Raw genomic sequence first — 16,690 nt, 5'->3', positions numbered from 1 at the left:
CTTTGCTGGATAGAGTCATCTTGGATGTAGGTCCTTGTCTTTCATGACTTTGAATACTTCTTTCCAGCCCCTTCTTGTCTGCAAGTTTCTTTTGAGAAATCAGGTGCTGGTCTTACGGGAACTCCTTTGTAGGTAACTGTCTCCTTTTCTCTTGCTGCTTTTAATCTTGGGTAGTGTAATTGTGATGTGGCTTGCAGTGTGCTTCTTTGGGTCCAACTTCTTTGGGACTCTGTGCTTCTTGGATCTCCTGGAAGTCTTCTTTCCTTGGCCAGATTGGGGAAGTTCTTCTTCATTATTTTTTCAAATAAGTTTTCAATTTCTTGCTCTTCCTTCTCTCCTTCTGGCACCCCTATGATTATGATGTTGGATCATTTCAAATTGTCCCAGAGGTTCCTAAGCCTCTCTTCATTTTTTTGAATTCTTGTTTCTTCATTCTGTTCTGGTTGAATGTTTATCTCTCTCTTCTGCTCCAAATCATTGATTTGAGTCTCAATTTTCTTCCCTTTACTGTTGGTTCCCTGTATATTTTTATTTATTTTGCTTTGCATAACCTTCACTTTTTCCTCCATTTTGTGACCATACTCAACCAATTCAGTGAGCATCCAGATTACCAGTGTTTTGAACCGCATATATGATAGATTTGCTCTCTGTTCATTGCTTAGTTCTGTTTTTGGAGCTTTGATCTGTTCTTTCATTTGGGCCATATTTTGTCTCAGCAAGCCTGTTACATTAGAAGAGGCAGAGCCTTAGGTATTCACCAGGGTGGGGCAACCCAGGTCACTGAGTTGTGATGCTGTCTGCGGGGGAGGGGTCCAAGGGAGGAACAGTGCTGCTTGCTTGGCTCTCTGCCAGCTTTCAGTCACTTCCCCTGTTACCCATAAGCAAATTGAGCCCTTCTAGTGCTGATTCCCTGGTTGGTAGGTTTGTGTATGTTCTAGGACCCTGTGGGTCTCTCCAGCAGACTCTCCTGTGAGGCTGGAAGTTTCTCCTGCCACCACAGCCTCCGCAGGTTTTTACATCCAGAGGTTTTGAGGCTTTTCTTTTCCCCTGCTGGAACCTTGGATTTTTGTGGTCTGTCTCATTCCCCACCTGTTCCTCCTGGTTTATTTGCAGGCAAATGTGGGTCCAGCCAGTCTGCCAGCCGCTGCCTTGCCCGCCTTGTCTTCCATCCGCTGCCTTGCTGCAGGGCCTCACCTTCCCAGCTGCCTGCTTCTGCCCCGCCACTACTAGTCTGGAGGAATGTTTCTTCTTTAGCTACTTGGTTGTCAGACTTCCATACAGTTCAGTTTTCTGGCAGTTCTGGTTATATTTTGTTTTTAAATTTTGTTGTCTTCCTTTTGGTTGTATGGGGAGGCAAAGTGTATCTAACTAAGCTTCCATCTTGGCTGGAAGTTGGTATTGTCGTTTTGATTTACATGTCCCTGATGACTAATGATGTTGAACTTCTTTTTACGTCTTTTGCCACTATTTGTTTATCTTCTTTGGAAAAATGTTTATTCAAATCCTTTGCCCATTTTTTAATTCAGTTATTTCTTTTTATTGTTGAGTTATATGAGTTCTTTATATATTGTGCATATTAGACTATTATCAAATATATGATTTGTAAATATTTACTCTCATTCTGTAGCAGCCTTTTCACTTTCTTGATAGTTTCCTGTGAAGTACAAAAAGTTTTAAATTTTAAAGTTCATTTTATTTTATTTTTGGCTGTGTGTACTTTAGTTGTCGTATCTTGAGAAAATACTGCTTAGCTAAAGGTCATGAAAGTTTATACTCATTTTCTTTTTAGAATTCCATATTAGCTCCTATACTGAGGTTTTTGATCTGTTTTGACATAATTTTTGTATATGGCACAAGGTAGAGGTGGGTTATTATATGCTTCTGTTTCTGTTTTATGTGGTGGTCACCCCTAGAATTCTACCATTCATGATTTACTAAGTGTGAAATTGTAGAGGAGGAAGGATATTAATACAAGGGTTTTTAATGATTTTGTTCCTTTCTGCCTGTTTTCAATGCTATAGTTTCTTGAGTTTTAATTATACTTTGACTTTAACCTATCTCAGACTAATTCTTTTACTGTTAATGCTTAATTGTTTTACCACACATTCTTAAATTCTGTGCCTCTTGGGGAACGAGTTTTCTCTCTACAGAATTTGATCAGTTAATTGTTCTTTCACCAAGGAGATGTTTATGACAGACTCTAAAACTGGCTTATTTTTCTCTTTGTTTGCAACTTGTATATAAACTTTAAGGTCATAGTTATATTTCTTCTTTACGTTGACTGTATAATTTCATTGCCTTGTGTTGCCTATACAGTCTCCTGTTAATGTAATTGTTCTTTTATTTTAGATAATTTGTTACTTTTCTGGTAGCTTTTCAGATGTTTTTCTCTTTGTGTTTGGCATGCTAGTGTTTCAGCTGATAGATTGAAAGGTATGTATTTTTACTTCTGTTCAAAACTCTTGCTCAGGACTACTACTGCTACTACTACTACTACTGCTACTACTGCTACTGCTACTTCTTCTTCTTCCTCTTCTAGATTTTATTTATTTTTAAAGAGGGGAAAGGAGAGAGAGAGAGAGAGGGGGAGAGAAACATCAATGTGTGGTTGCATTTCATGCATCCCCTGCTGGGGACCTGGCCTGCAACCCAGGCACGTGCTCTACATTGGGAATCAAACCAGAAACCCTTTGGTTTGCAGGCCAGCGCTAAATTCACTGAGCCACATCAGCTAGGGCTTGCTCAGGACTTTTTGAATGAGGATTATATGGTAAATTAGGTCTTGAAAATTACAGATATTTCCTTCGAATATCGCTTCTCCAGGATTCTTTCTTTTTTTTCTTCTGGAAATTTGCCTTCTCATTCTTCCTTTTGTGTCTCTAATTCACTCTTTTATATTCTCCAAGTTTTATTTCTAGTTAATTTCCTCAACTCCTTTTCTGATTTAGTTTTTCTCTGCTTTGATTGTGTCTACTTTGCTTTTGAAACTCATCCTTTGAGTTTTTCCCTTTAATTTTAATGATTATGTTTTTTTACTCTTGTAGAGTGTAGTTTATTCTGTTTAAGAGAAACAAATGTTTCTTTTTTGTGATATTTGTAACTTCTTTCATGTCCTTAATCATTTTAATTGTAGTTATTTTATCTCATTTACAGGGTTTTATTATCTGGGATTCATTGTTCTCAGGGTGCTGAATCTCAAGTATATTTTGCATGCTGATTTTCATTTTGAGAATTCTTTTAAGTGAGATTATTTTCTGGGGTGATATCCTGTATATTACGGGTTGTAAAAGTGTTCATCAAAATAATTGGTGTTTGCTTCATCTAGGTGTTCAGTGCCAAAGCATTTCAAGTTTTATGTTAAACTCTTACTGGGATTCCTATAATTTCTGGGAATTTTCTCTCATGCTTGTGGATGGTACAGGCATGAGGTTTCCATTTCCCTTGATACCACCCCAGCCTTCTGATTTTCTTCCACCTTTATGTCACAAACAAGGTTACTTTGCCACTGTGGACTGATAGTTTGAAATTTTCTTGTCCTAGATTCACTGGTGTGCAGCTTTTCAAGACTCCTGTCTTTACACTGGGATTTGAGTTCTATTCTCCACATTTAGTGGGCTGAAGGCCATGTGTCACATGTACCCATAAGGCATTCAAGCCTCAAGTTGTAGACCCTGTATCTGGCTTAGGTTGTGAGTTTCCAAACTTCCCACAATATAGCTTCTTAATTCCAAATTCTACCTTAGTTTTATGCTCTTAGAATTTTGTTGTTGTTGTTCTTTTTATCTCAGCTTTATTTTAAGGAATGCATATCATATTTTATCTTGTAGGTTCTAAGTATTTATAACATTGGTGGGGGTTGAGGGAGGGAACCCCTGTTATTTAGTCTCTCATTTCCATCAGAAACCATATTGCCCTAATTGGTTGGTTGTATTTAGGGAGGCTGTTCATTTGGTATATACAGAGTGGGGCAAAAGTAGCTTTACAGTTCATATGGAAAATAATACAGTAGTTAATAAATCATAATAATGATAACAGGAGGAAACTCTATTTCACGTACTCATAACTGAAAACCTACTTTTGTCCCACCCTGTATTAGTATTGTAAATGTTTACTATAATGAATTATGTCATTATTTGCAACTCTTTTTTGTTGGTTTACTTTGGTTTTTCAGGTAAAGAAAAAATGTCCCCACAAAACACTAACTTTTGCCTACATAAGTTAAACTTGAAATTTTCTGCATTTCATTTATTTTGTTAATTGTTCTGGTTAATTTCTCCAGTGAGCATTTCTATATTGTTTCTAACTTTTGTTTGCATTGGATACTTTTTAGAAGAATTTTTTTCAAATGTTTGAAGGCAGTTATTATATATGACTTGAATATCTCAGTTTGCATATTCAATTACTAAGAAATTATACTGCAATTATTGTATATGATGTCACCTAAACGTTATTTTTGTAAGAGTACAGAGTAACTCCAAGAAGATGTGTGCATATTTTACTCAGTTCTTTAACATGTTTTTAAAATATTCTTGTGGCACAAAGCCATGACTTTTGTGATTTGATTTCATGTTTCTGTAATTTAAGGGTTAATTTCATTTCTAGCTTCCTGTGTAGTTTAAATTTCCTGTTATCCTTTTGAGTAGTGATAAACTATTTTTACCAGTCAGCCTAAGGGCAGATTTATGAACTCAAGTTTCATTGTTGCAATTTTGTATTAGAATAGCCACAAGATTAAAAATTCTTGAATGAAAGATGATTACTACTTACAACTTATAAATTCTACTATATATGAATTTCCTTCTTAACTGACTTCAGGTTTTTTTGGTAATCTTTTTCCATGTGTTGCCTTTTTTCTTTTTTAAATCCTCCCTCAAGAATATTGATTTTGGCAGGTGGGGAAGTGGGGAAGGGGGAGAGAGAGAGAGAGAAACATGATTGGTTGCCTCCTCTACATGCCCTGACCACGAAGGGAACCTGCAGCCTAGGTGTGTGCCCTGACAGGGGATGAACCCGCAATCTTTTGATGCACAGGATGCCTCTCCAAGCAACTGAGCCACCCAGCCAGTGCCCCTGCATTCAGCCTTAAAGAGAGATTCTACTTTTGTCTCACTTACACATCTACTTTGATGTCAGAATCTCCCTTTACACCATGCTATACCTTCCCCTCCTCACAGAGCTCAGGCCCACTCACCAAATGTAAGACATAGGGATTGGGCAACTGTAGAGCCTATTAGCTAAGACCATAGGCTTTGGAATCAAATATACCTGATTTTGAATCTTGATTCTTTTGTTTAATAACCTATATTTGTCCTTACAATAAGTTTTAAAATATTATTAAGTTAGTTTTCTCTGTGAAGTATAATGTGATATACCTACCTCAGAAGGTTGTGCGGACCAGATAGACTAATACATATGAAGCACTTTTATTAATGCCTGACATATGACAGTGCTTAAGAGTTGGTAACTTAAATTGGTTATATTCATCGTTGGTGACTCGGCCTGTTTTATCTTGGCCTAAAATTACAGACTAGTTTAGGAAAACAATCTAAATGTACTTTATATTAACTGGAGAATATTTATCCTTTGAAAATAGTTTAATAATACTCCCAATTTTTACTATATGAATTAAGCCGCATTAAGTGTATAATACAGAGTTAGAAAAACACAGAGAACTATGGAACACTTTTTTTTGTTTTTTTTTGTTTTTTGTTTTTATTGTTTTTAAACAATAAGGCTTATATCTTGATATAATAGCTTAGGTTCCTTATACTTTTTTTTTTTAAAGGGGTTTTAAAGTTTCTCATAGATGCATTTGATACCCACTTGAGAATTACTGGCCTATTTTAATGTCAGTGCAGTATACATTGTGTTATAGTAGTAGGAGTATTAAATTGGGAGTTTGGAGATTTGGGTTTGAGGCCTGGCTTTGCTGTTGACTTTGCACATGTCCTTGGTCAAATAAATGCTCGCTTTCTCTCAATTCTGATCTGTACTGTGGTGCTTGTAACCTCACCTACCTTACCTACCCACTTAGTTGCTCAGAAAATCAGATGAAACAATTGTTAAGGCTTTTTAGAAAATGCAAAGGGCTATTTAAAGTAAAGATAAATGTTTTATCCCAGTTTTCACCCTATTTTTTGTTTACATCTTTTCAGAAAACTATTGGTATCTTAATGAGTTCTTAGAAATTGAAATTTATATCCCTGTTAATCCTGTTATGTGACAAGAGGCATTCTGGTAACTTTTTTTTAATTGTGAGATGCATATTACTTCAAAGGTGAAAGATTTTAGTCATTTCCCAAGTAGCCAGAAAAGATTTCCTAGATAAGCTAATTTTTTTCAGGAAGTGTAACTGTAGCGCCAGAGACTCTTCAATTTCTGCTCAGAACTGATCACTTCCATTAAGCCTTTAATTAACTCTGCCTGGTTTTAATTAATTTGTATCCATCTGCATTTATGCATGTAGTTTGCAGTATATTAATTTATCTTTGAGTGTTTTTGTAAGTCATTTTATGTCTTCTACATGTGACCTGGTCTTGTTTTCTCAGCTAGTTTGGAATCTTCCTGAAGGGTAAAGACAATTGTCCTTTCCCTTTCTTCACAGCAGATTTCATTCATAATAGAGATGCTTTGCATATAATGGTTTCTTATTAGTTGAATTTAGGTAAAACTTCCCTAGAACACATAGTGAATCTTGGTGTAATTTAAAAAGTATGCACCTGCAGAAAATTTGAGATCTAGTGTATGCCTATTTAGAATGAAAGACAAAAGGCATCAAAACAATATACTTCTTGATTAAAAAAATACGGTGTTTAAGCTGCCATGTATTTCAACTAAGACTTATGTTTTCTGTTTTTTCAAACCATTCTATTAATTGTGTTTAACCAAAAGAAATCTAGTAAATCTCATTAAATAGCTTGATGTTTAAAAAAATACTATAATATTTTATTTAGGGTGACTATGGTATTTCTATTGTAAATAGCCAAAAAAGGAATTATGCCTTTTATAAAAGACTTTAATAGAAGACATACTTTTATAAAGTGTCTCAGTTTATTATTTCTCATTTTTTCATTAATTTATTAAATTACTGGTGAGTCTTACTATTTAAGTTTCTCGTGTAAACCTTGATATGGAGGAGACTATTGTTGCAATAAATTTTTGATTAACTTGAAGATACCCATATTTGAAAATAAGCTTCTTTACATTTGCTTTAATCAGAGCTTTCTCTAATCAAAACAAAATAAAATTATATCCTTGCACTTAAAGAAATTGCTAAAAATGATGTTTCTTCCAAATTAATGTTTGCATTTTACTTTCCAGTATTTTTTCCCCTCTAAAACCAATATTTGCTCCCTAAGAAATGTTTTTATTGTCTTCTTTAGGAATGTCATTGTCTGCTGGGTCTTCCCCTCTTCATTCCCCCAAGATCACTCCACATACTTCTCCTGCTCCTAGAAGAAGAAGTCACACTCCAAATCCAGCAAATTACATGGTGCCTTCTAGTGCCTCTACACCTGTTAATAATCCTGTTACCCAGACTCCATCCTCTGGTCAGGTGATTCAAAAGGAAACTGTTGGTGGGACGACATACTTCTATACAGACACAACTCCAGCCCCTTTGACAGGAATGGTATGTCTCTGCATTAAAGGGAAGTGAGAGTACCCTTAAAATACAGTTCCTTCTAACTGATGAGATTCACAAGGCGGTTCCCCTGCTTGCATTTTTTTATTTTGCTATGAAGTATTTAATTGTCTAATTTAGATAGTAATTCTAATCTCTTTTCAAAGTAATCTTTTTCTTTGTTAGTAAGAACTTGAGTTTTGAACAAATCTGGTTTTAATTAGAAATTAGATTATAGTCAAGCCCTAGTTTAGTACTTTTACAGCATGTTTTGTGTATGGGGTTATCTAGTACTTGTGCTAGCTGGAGTTGATGTTTGATGACATTTGTTTACAGGTAGTTTTACCTCTAGTAAGAAAGGAGATGCTATCTATCTATCTATCTATTTATTTATTTATTTATTTATTTTTTTAATCAGTGCTTACTGAAAGCAAACTGATGATGAACTCTTGCCTTAGGTGAGTCAGTGATTTGTTAACTAGACTCTGGATAGTGGAGTGAAGTAAAAAGAAGCCTCCAATATGGGGCATTCACTGTTAAGAGGGGAGGGGCATTGAGGGAGTCCTAATTATAGATGAGGAAGGAGCTGCCAAAGCACTCACAGGGGAAGGAGGGGGAGGGGAGAAGGGAAGCATTGCAGTGTTCTGTAAATTGTACCATTTTAGCTTCATTATTTTGCTTCTGTTCAAAAATTATTTTTAACTATAGAAAATTAGCAGATGAATTCATGAGCAAAAAAGTGCAATTCCATTAAAATATGAAAGCTGATCTAAACTGTAGACATTTGACATGTTCATAAATGAGTGGCTTAGATGAAAAGTATAGTTGGATTTTAGTAAGGCAGATTTTGATTCCCACAAGTTAAAGTAATGATTTACTTTGATTAAGTTTAATATTTTACTAAAAGGCAATTTGAATAGAAAGACAACAGATTTTTTTTGTTACTGATTTTTAAGAGTCCTAGTTTTGCCATTGTTTTGTGACTCTTGAATCTTGGTACCTCTGAGATTGTTTCCCCAGTTGTACATGGGGTTAATAATACCTAACCATTTTGTGAAAACATTTATAGAAGTCCTTGTAAATCATGTAAAATGCTTTCTAAGAAATAATGAAATAGCTAATAGTTTTTTATTTTGTTTTGTTTTTGGTCAGAGATCTTTCAAAAATTATCACAGATCAGCTTGCCGAACAGAAGGTCAAATAATTGAGGTAGAGTAGAGACTTTCCTTGGTTCTTTCAAGTAAGAATTCTATCAATGTTTACCTTTTTGGGGGCTTATATTTTATAATTATTTACATTTTTATTATATTTTATATTTGTAGAAGAGATTTAATTATAAAGAGGTTCTTTTGTCACAAAACTGTCTGAGCTGTTTTTGTAGAGATTATATATGGCACATTTTTATGTTTTTACCCTTCCGACCACTCAAAAATATGCTCATGGTAAACCCGATGTAGTTAAACCAAACTGTGCTATCTGGTGTAAAGAAACCAAGGCAAGGAAAAAGGCATTATTCTCCCTGCAGATATAGGTTAAAGGAAACTTGACAAGCATTGCAAAATCACTACCTGGTTGAGTATAGAATGGAATAATTATCTGGGAGGAACGGAAAACAGCTGAGTTAATTTTTAAAAGGAAAAAAAATGTTTTTTCAGTTTTAAAAATGAAAAAATAAAGCAAAAGAAAAGATATTTTAGACTGTGCTTTGATTTTGTATGATGGACTAGTGAAGGGAAGTAGAGGCAGAGAAAAAAGAAAGCAGGGTGGTGGGGAGAGCCTAATTGGAAGAATGAAAGAGACAGGAAGCTGGAAGCAGATATAGTAACTTGGTTGTAGTTTGCTTGGAACATAAATGCATTATGGCACCCTTCTGTTCATTTAACTTATTGACTCAGAGTAAATCGGTCCCCTTGAACTATTGAAGTTTGAAGTGTTTAACAAGTATTTCGGTAACACTTTTGTTTAGGTTGGCCACAAAAAGGCCGCAAGGGACCAGTTCTTTGGGCAGCAAGGGCAGTGTTACTTCATTATCTGACTGTGCTTCAGCACCTTTAATATCTACTTTCTCTCTTCCAATTGCTTTTCAGAATACTTAGAGAATATGTGACATTTCATCCAAAGAGCTACTTTTGCCTATCATTGGAGTTTATATTTGACTATATATGAAGAAATGTTTCTTTAGATTTTTCAAATTGATTATTAAATATAAGGTTACTTTTAAAATGAATTCAGAAAGTATACTGATAACAGTTTTTCTCTGAGCTGTTTAATTCACTGTCATTCAAAGATTTAAAATGTATCAATTTATCGCTGTCATTTAAAGATGAAAACTTTATAGAACAATGACTGATTCAATTGAGAAAAATTGATCATTATATCTTCTCCCTCCCTACCTTTTTAGGTATTTCCAAACTATCATATTTATCCTCCAACTGCACCTCATGTTGCTTATATGCAACCGAAAGCAAATGCACCTTCCTTCTTCATGGCAGATGAGCTCCGACAGGTATGCTTGCAGGGATACTTAATGTCTCTTGTGCTTTAGTAAAGAACTGGAGAAACAACACTGCTCTTTTCAAGTGACATTATTTAATCAAATATACTGTCCTAACACAGATAGAGAGAATTTGGAATTTATGAGTTCTAAGTGACATTTAAGGAAAGCTGTTTTTCAAGAAAATGGCAGGTAATTATGTGTTTGGATGTAAAACATAGAATAGCTATTTAAATGGGCCATCTTTCTGCATGTCATGTCCTGTGCATTAAAAGGCCTCTTTGAAGTATATAAATAAATTATTTAAATGCTTTCTATCCTTCAGCAGCTTTTTGCTAATATCTGTAGGTTCAGACTAGGTAGGTTGACCCAGAAATAAACTCATTTTAGGAGGGCTCAATAGTTTCTGTTAAGAAGGTTTTATGAAATAATTTTTTGTTAAGATAGCTAGATATTATATGATATGTTGAATTTCATTTTATACTTATATTCTTAGAAATATTTTTGTTTCACAGAAGAATATTATACTTGTATAATGTTCATAGAATGAATTATTGATGAGCTTAGCATAGACCTTGAGCTTCAGCCAGAGTTAGTTACATACTTTAGGTTATAGCACAGTTACTGGAACACAACCTTAATTAGAGGCAGGTATATCTAGGACTGGAATTTTGGCATTATATCATAATTAGAAATGCTATTTCATGATATCAACATTAAAAAGTACACATACTGAAACATTAATACTTAGGTTATTTAGTTACAATAGAAAATCCAGATTTTAGAACCTGTGTTTAGATATAAATATACTTTTTTTTTTCCCCCCTTAGGAGCTCATTAACAGACATTTAATAACAATGGCTCAAATTGATCAAGCAGATATGCCAGGTAAAATTCAAGTTGATTGATTCTTCCTTTTAAAGGACATTATAATCCTTAGCCCTGACCAGTGTGGCTCAGTTGGTTGGGTGTCATTCCACAAAGCGAAAGGTTGCAGGTTCCGTTCCTATTCAGGGCACATGCCTGGGTTGCATGTTTAGTCCCAGGTTGGGGTGCTTATGAGAGGCGACCCATCAGTGTTTCTCTCTCACATTGATGTTTCTCTCCCTCCCTTCCCTTTCTAAAAATAAATAATAAAAATCTTTAGGATATTATAATTTTTATATAGCCCTCCGTGTTTTTATGTCTTAAACTAGCTAATTACTATTTTATGAATATATTTATTTCAAATCTACTTAAGAATTCCAGGATGCCACGGATTACCTAGTTTATTTAAATTAATTTTACACATGACAATATTCTAGTTCATCAAAAAATTAGTTTTTTAATTTATGGTGATTTATCTCATTATGCACTAGAATATTTATTGTCTTCTGAAACTTGATGAAATATATAGGTTTTTAGGCAGAGGGGAAAGGTGATTTTTATTATTATTTTTTAGACTACAGTGTACCAGGCAGTGTGATGAGTAAATGCTTTATGACTTTCTTCTTACAAAAATCCTGTGACATAGATAATAATATTATCATGTCCATTTTACATATGAGGAAAACTGAAGTTGACAGGCAGGTTCAGTGACTTACCTTTAAAGACCAGCGGCTGCTAATTGGCTGGCTGAGTCAGGATTTAAACCTAGGTTTTTCTGTCTGTACCACAGTTTTCTAAGAGAGCATTAAAATCTCTTTCCCTAGCTTATTCTGTATGTAGCAAGAATAAATAGGGTATAATTTAACAAAACTTCGTAAATAATAGTAGGAATACATTTGCCACAGAGATAATCTTAAAATACCTTATTGTTATCAAGGATTCAGCCTTGTCTACTATGTGTCTTCTTGACTGCTAAAGAATTAAAAGAAGTGTGTCTGGTTGTATGTCTTAAGACTGATTTTTCCAGTTTAGATAGGCAGGGAAGTTACCTGTCATAACTTTTGACAGGTTGGGATTTTTCTTAATTATTTAGCTTTGCATTTAAGGCCCTAGTGAGCGTAAAAGGAAAAAAAGAAAAATAAATAGGTTTATGTATTATTCTAGTCTTTATGATTCCAATCACGTATAAATCATATGACAGTACATTAGACGTAATTTGAAATTATAATAGAGTTTAGAAAATAGCTGTATATAAGATTAATACATTTCAGTTGCATTTCTGTAGACCGGTAGCCAATAACCATTTACCGTAGTTACAGAATATTGGTACCTAGGAGTAAATACAACAAAAGATGTGTAAGTTCTCAGTGGGGGGAGATTTATTAAGACGTATTAATTAAATAAGATAAATAGAGTGAAATACTTTATTCATGAATAGGAATACATAATGACTAAGATGTTAATTTTTCTAAACTGACATAGATTCAGTATAATACCAATCAAAGCATATGAACTTTTTTAACTGAAAATACTTCTGACATCTAATTTGTGTCCTAACAGTTTAATTGTTAAAAGCTCAGTCCCACAAGGTTATTTGTGTGTCAGATGCCAGCTGAAATGGGGTACCCAGGCTACCTACAGTTTTGTCTGGCCAATTACAAATGTGGAGCATTTTCAACACCCCCCTCAGATTTGGTAATTTGGAATGACTCAAAGAACTCTGGAAAGCACTTTACGTACTATTACTGGTTTATTATAAAGGATATGACTCAGGAACAGCCAAATGGAAGAGGTGTATATTAGTACATACTGAGGGAGGATGGAATAGGGAACTTCCTTGCCTTCTCTAGATGTGCCACCCTCCCAGCACCTCTGAGTTCTCCAACTTGTAAAGCTCTCTGATCTCACTGTTTAGAGGTTTTTATGGAAATTTTATTGTATGGGCATGGCTGATTAAACCTTTGGCTGTTCGTGACAATTCAGTCACCAGCTCCCTTCTCTTCTCCCTCAGCTTTGTGGATAGAGGAGGTCTAAAAGTTCCAAGCTTCTAATAGAGGTTGGTCTTTATTTTTATTTTTTTTATTATATTATAACATAGCAGAGCTTTTCATAGTATATGATAAAATCATTAAAGAGAAAAGGACCAATATACTTTAAAGGTTATGATTAGGAATTTGGGTATATTGTGGGAGGGGAGACTTGATTTGAGTCTGCAGTAACTAACAGTGTGGTCATGGCACTGGGTTAGACAAACTGATTAGTGGAACAGCCTGGGGAGAGCCCAGGCCCTTTCTGTGATAGAGGTGGCATATTAGCTGGGAAAGCAAGACATTGCAAAAGTGGTTGTCTTTATGTAAAAGAAAATTGGATCATTTCAAACCACATCTAAAAATCAATTCCAGATAGAGAACTTAAATGTCTAAAACAAAACTGTAAAGCTCTTAATATAAAATATAAATAGATAGATTTAATATTTCAGTAGGGAAAGAATTCCTCAACAGGAGTCAAGTATTGTTGACTCAAAGAAAATATTGATAAATTTCACTAGATTAAAATTTAAAACACTCCAGAGGTACCTATAGTAAAGAAAAAACTTGGAAGAAGGTGTTTATACAACTGACAAAGAATATAAAAAACAAATCAGTAAGAGCCTAAACAATCCAATAAAAAAAATGACCAAGGATAGTAATATACACTTCAAGAAAATGGAAATTCATGTGACTGATAAATATAAGAAAAGATGTCAACTATCACTGATTATGGAAATACAAATAAAATACCATTTTAAAGTCTGAGCATATAAAGCATGAGCGTATGGATCCATAGGTTCTCTAGTACATTGCTGTTGGTAGTGTAAATTTGTGAACTTGTTACCACTTTTGAAACTAAAGTTGAATATCTATGTTCCCTATGATCCAGATATTCTGCTCCTAGGTATAGGTATACTCCTATACATTTTCAACTGGAAAATGTGTAAGATAGCCATAACATTGCTGCTCATAAAATCAAAAACTTTGGTCAATCTAAATGCCCATCTAAAGGACAGAGGACGAATTAACTCTGAGAGTGTTAGACCATGGGACTTTGTTATATAGCTGTTAAAATGAAGAAAGTATGCTGACATGCAACAGTACAAAAGAATCTTTGTAATGTAATTTTAAGTAAAAAAATAAGTTGCAAGAGATTATATATAGCCTGACAGCTTTTTATAAACTTAACTGAAGTGTATATGAAGTGTACTTGAGTTCATGTAAATACATGTGTATGTCATATACATGCATAAACATGCACATACATACATAATAAACTTGAGTACATGTAGATATAGTAAAATCATATAAAAGGGAAGTGAAAGAGAATGAAGGCAAAGGTAAGTAGAATCATATAATTAATTAATTTTTAATCCTCACCCAAGGATATGTTTGTTGATTTGAGGGGGAAGGGGAGGGAGAGAGAGAAACATTGAGATGAAGGGAAACATCAAGTTGTTGCCCCTCACGTGTGCCCTGACCGGGGAGTTCCTCCTGCAACTTAAGTATGTTTCCACTGAAGCACACTTTTTTCCCTCTGCATTGTTTGAAATTCAGCATGACTTGGTTGAAAGTAAACACAGGGATGAAGGAGTTAATAGCATAAGATTTTTAGTTGATTGTGTCCCTCCTGTAATCTCTTTTTTTACACTGATACTGTATGAGTAACACTGCTAGCATAGTAAATTTCAAGTCCTTAGTGTAGCTTTTAAATTTCTCTCAGACTTAATTCCAATATACCTCTCTCAGCTTTATCTCCACTCTGTACCTCCTCTGTGCTCAACCTCTGTTCCTCAACCACTTGAGATTTCACTGTTAGGCCTTGTCTGTTGTTTTTGTACACATTCATGTAGACATTCATTCCTTGTTTGTTGTTTTTGTTCTGTTTACTCCCTCATGGTAAAGCATTCTTTCCACTTGTTTTAGCTCATTAATTTGTAGTAAACATGCCAAATCAGCTGTCAGATCTTTCCTCATATCCTTGGGAATGGTTCCCTTTTCTGTGTTTCCATGTGTAGTGGTTCCAAAGTATGGTTCCTTGACACTCCCCCCAACCCTCTACCGTACCCTCCCTAGTCCTTTCATCACCACCTGGGAACTTGTTAGAATTGTAAATTCTTGGGCCCTGCTTTTTGCCTGCTGAATAAAAAACTTTGAACAGGTGGCCCAGCAAACTGTTTTCACAAGATTCTGCAGGGTGCTGATATTTAAGAACCAGTACCATGATGATTTGCACTTCTTAAATAACTATTTTGCCTCTCCCCATATATATAAATAACATATATAGATATATATTCCTGTCTATACACACATATATATTTAAGATTAAATTTATTTTCAGAGAGGGGGGAAGGGAGGGAGAAAGAGAGAGAGAAACATCTATGTGAGGGAGAAACACTGATTAGTTGCTTCTCTTACACATCTGACCGGGGACAGAACCTGCAACCCAGGCATGTCATTGTACTGTATTTTACATAAATGTCTAAGCTTCTTGTTAAGAAAACCTATTTTGTTAATATCAGTTCACATAGTAGGTACTCAAAACAGTTTTACTAATTTGAAACTAATTACTTCCCTTATAGCTAGAAAACAAAGTTTATCATTTGTTTTTGGATATTACACTGATCAAATAATAAATGAGCAAAAGTTAACAGCCACATTCACTTGTCTGTACTTTCCTTATACTGCCTTTATTTCAGTAGAATATGCCACTTGACCTTGGTTTGAAAATTACATTGAATCAATGTTTTGCACTATGGCAAAAATGCCATGTAGGATTTAAGAGCATAAGACTCCAAAATCAAAGTCTCATGTTTGTCTCCCTACTCATTCTCTAGAGGAGTAATCCTTGTTTTCCTTATCTATAAAGTAGGGAGTTCTATCATAAAATTGTTTGGAGAACTAAGATAATGAGAGTGAGTATTTGGCAAAGGCAGGGAGGGAGGGGTCCTTTTGAACCTGCTTTCTAGAATTAGAGTTTTCTTAATAGGATTTTGCTGGATATTTTAATAGTCATAGGTCAAAAATTATTTGTTGTTTTTGTTTGTGAGTTTTTCATAAGGTTTATTGTCATGTTTCCAAATAGTGTGAAACATGTTTATTGTAAAAAGTTTGGCAAATACAGAATAGTGTAATAAATAGGAGAAAATCCTTCCACTCTGTGGTTACCATTGTTAAAATTTTGCTGTGTTCCTTACTAGATGGTTTTCTAGGCATATTCTGCATGTTCACTCATTTGCTTTTCAGTTGAGATATGGTGAGCATTCCTAAATCATTTAAGACATTTCACTAATGGAAGCTGTCCAGTTAGAAAATATAGTTGATTCTATTTGAAACATTAAAAACTGTTTATTTGGATTGTAACACTGACTCATGTTTGTTCTAGACAATAGGGAGCAATAAAGAAGGGATAATAAATTGCCTATACTCAGTAGAAAAAACCAACCACTGAGTATGTTTTCATATTCAACTTTGCGGTCTTATTAAGACACAGCACATAAGGATTCAAGATAAACAGTTTTTAATGCACAACAGTATTGCAAGCAAATCCCAGTGCATCATATATCCTTAAACATAACTTTTCTTTCTTTAGGAAGATAGCAGGCATGGTAGTAAAGTTGTTTTAGTTTTCTTTTATGTTTTGCTAGGGATTAAAACTATGCTGTTCCACTGAATGGT

At 34.5% G+C, this 16,690-nt stretch overlaps 1 protein-coding gene across 6 annotated transcripts in view; it reads left to right on the top strand.

Moving 5' to 3' along the window:
* The window catches only part of PAN3 (poly(A) specific ribonuclease subunit PAN3), a 140,906-nt gene that overhangs the window by 97,975 nt on the left and 26,241 nt on the right, over window positions 1–16,690 (top strand). For 4 of the 6 annotated variants that reach the window (XM_054577126.1, XM_054577124.1, XM_054577122.1 and 1 more), the window contains 4 exons: window positions 7,383–7,630; window positions 8,774–8,830; window positions 10,023–10,127; window positions 10,946–11,003. In XM_054577126.1, coding sequence (XP_054433101.1) covers window positions 7,383–7,630; window positions 8,774–8,830; window positions 10,023–10,127; window positions 10,946–11,003 — 468 coding nt within the window. The remainder of the gene's footprint in view (window positions 1–7,382; window positions 7,631–8,773; window positions 8,831–10,022; window positions 10,128–10,945; window positions 11,004–16,690) is intronic. The other 2 variants (XM_054577127.1, XM_054577123.1) reach the window with 1 other exon arrangement.

This window comes from Pteronotus mesoamericanus, unplaced genomic scaffold, assembly GCF_021234165.1.
Source record: "Pteronotus mesoamericanus isolate MK-2021 breed Mesoamerican mustached bat unplaced genomic scaffold, CSHL_Meso_final contig_41, whole genome shotgun sequence".
In the NCBI taxonomy this organism is placed as follows: Eukaryota; Metazoa; Chordata; class Mammalia; order Chiroptera; family Mormoopidae; genus Pteronotus; species Pteronotus mesoamericanus.
The sequence above is the reverse complement of the archived record's forward strand: the minus strand, read 5'-3'. Positions and strand labels throughout refer to the sequence as shown.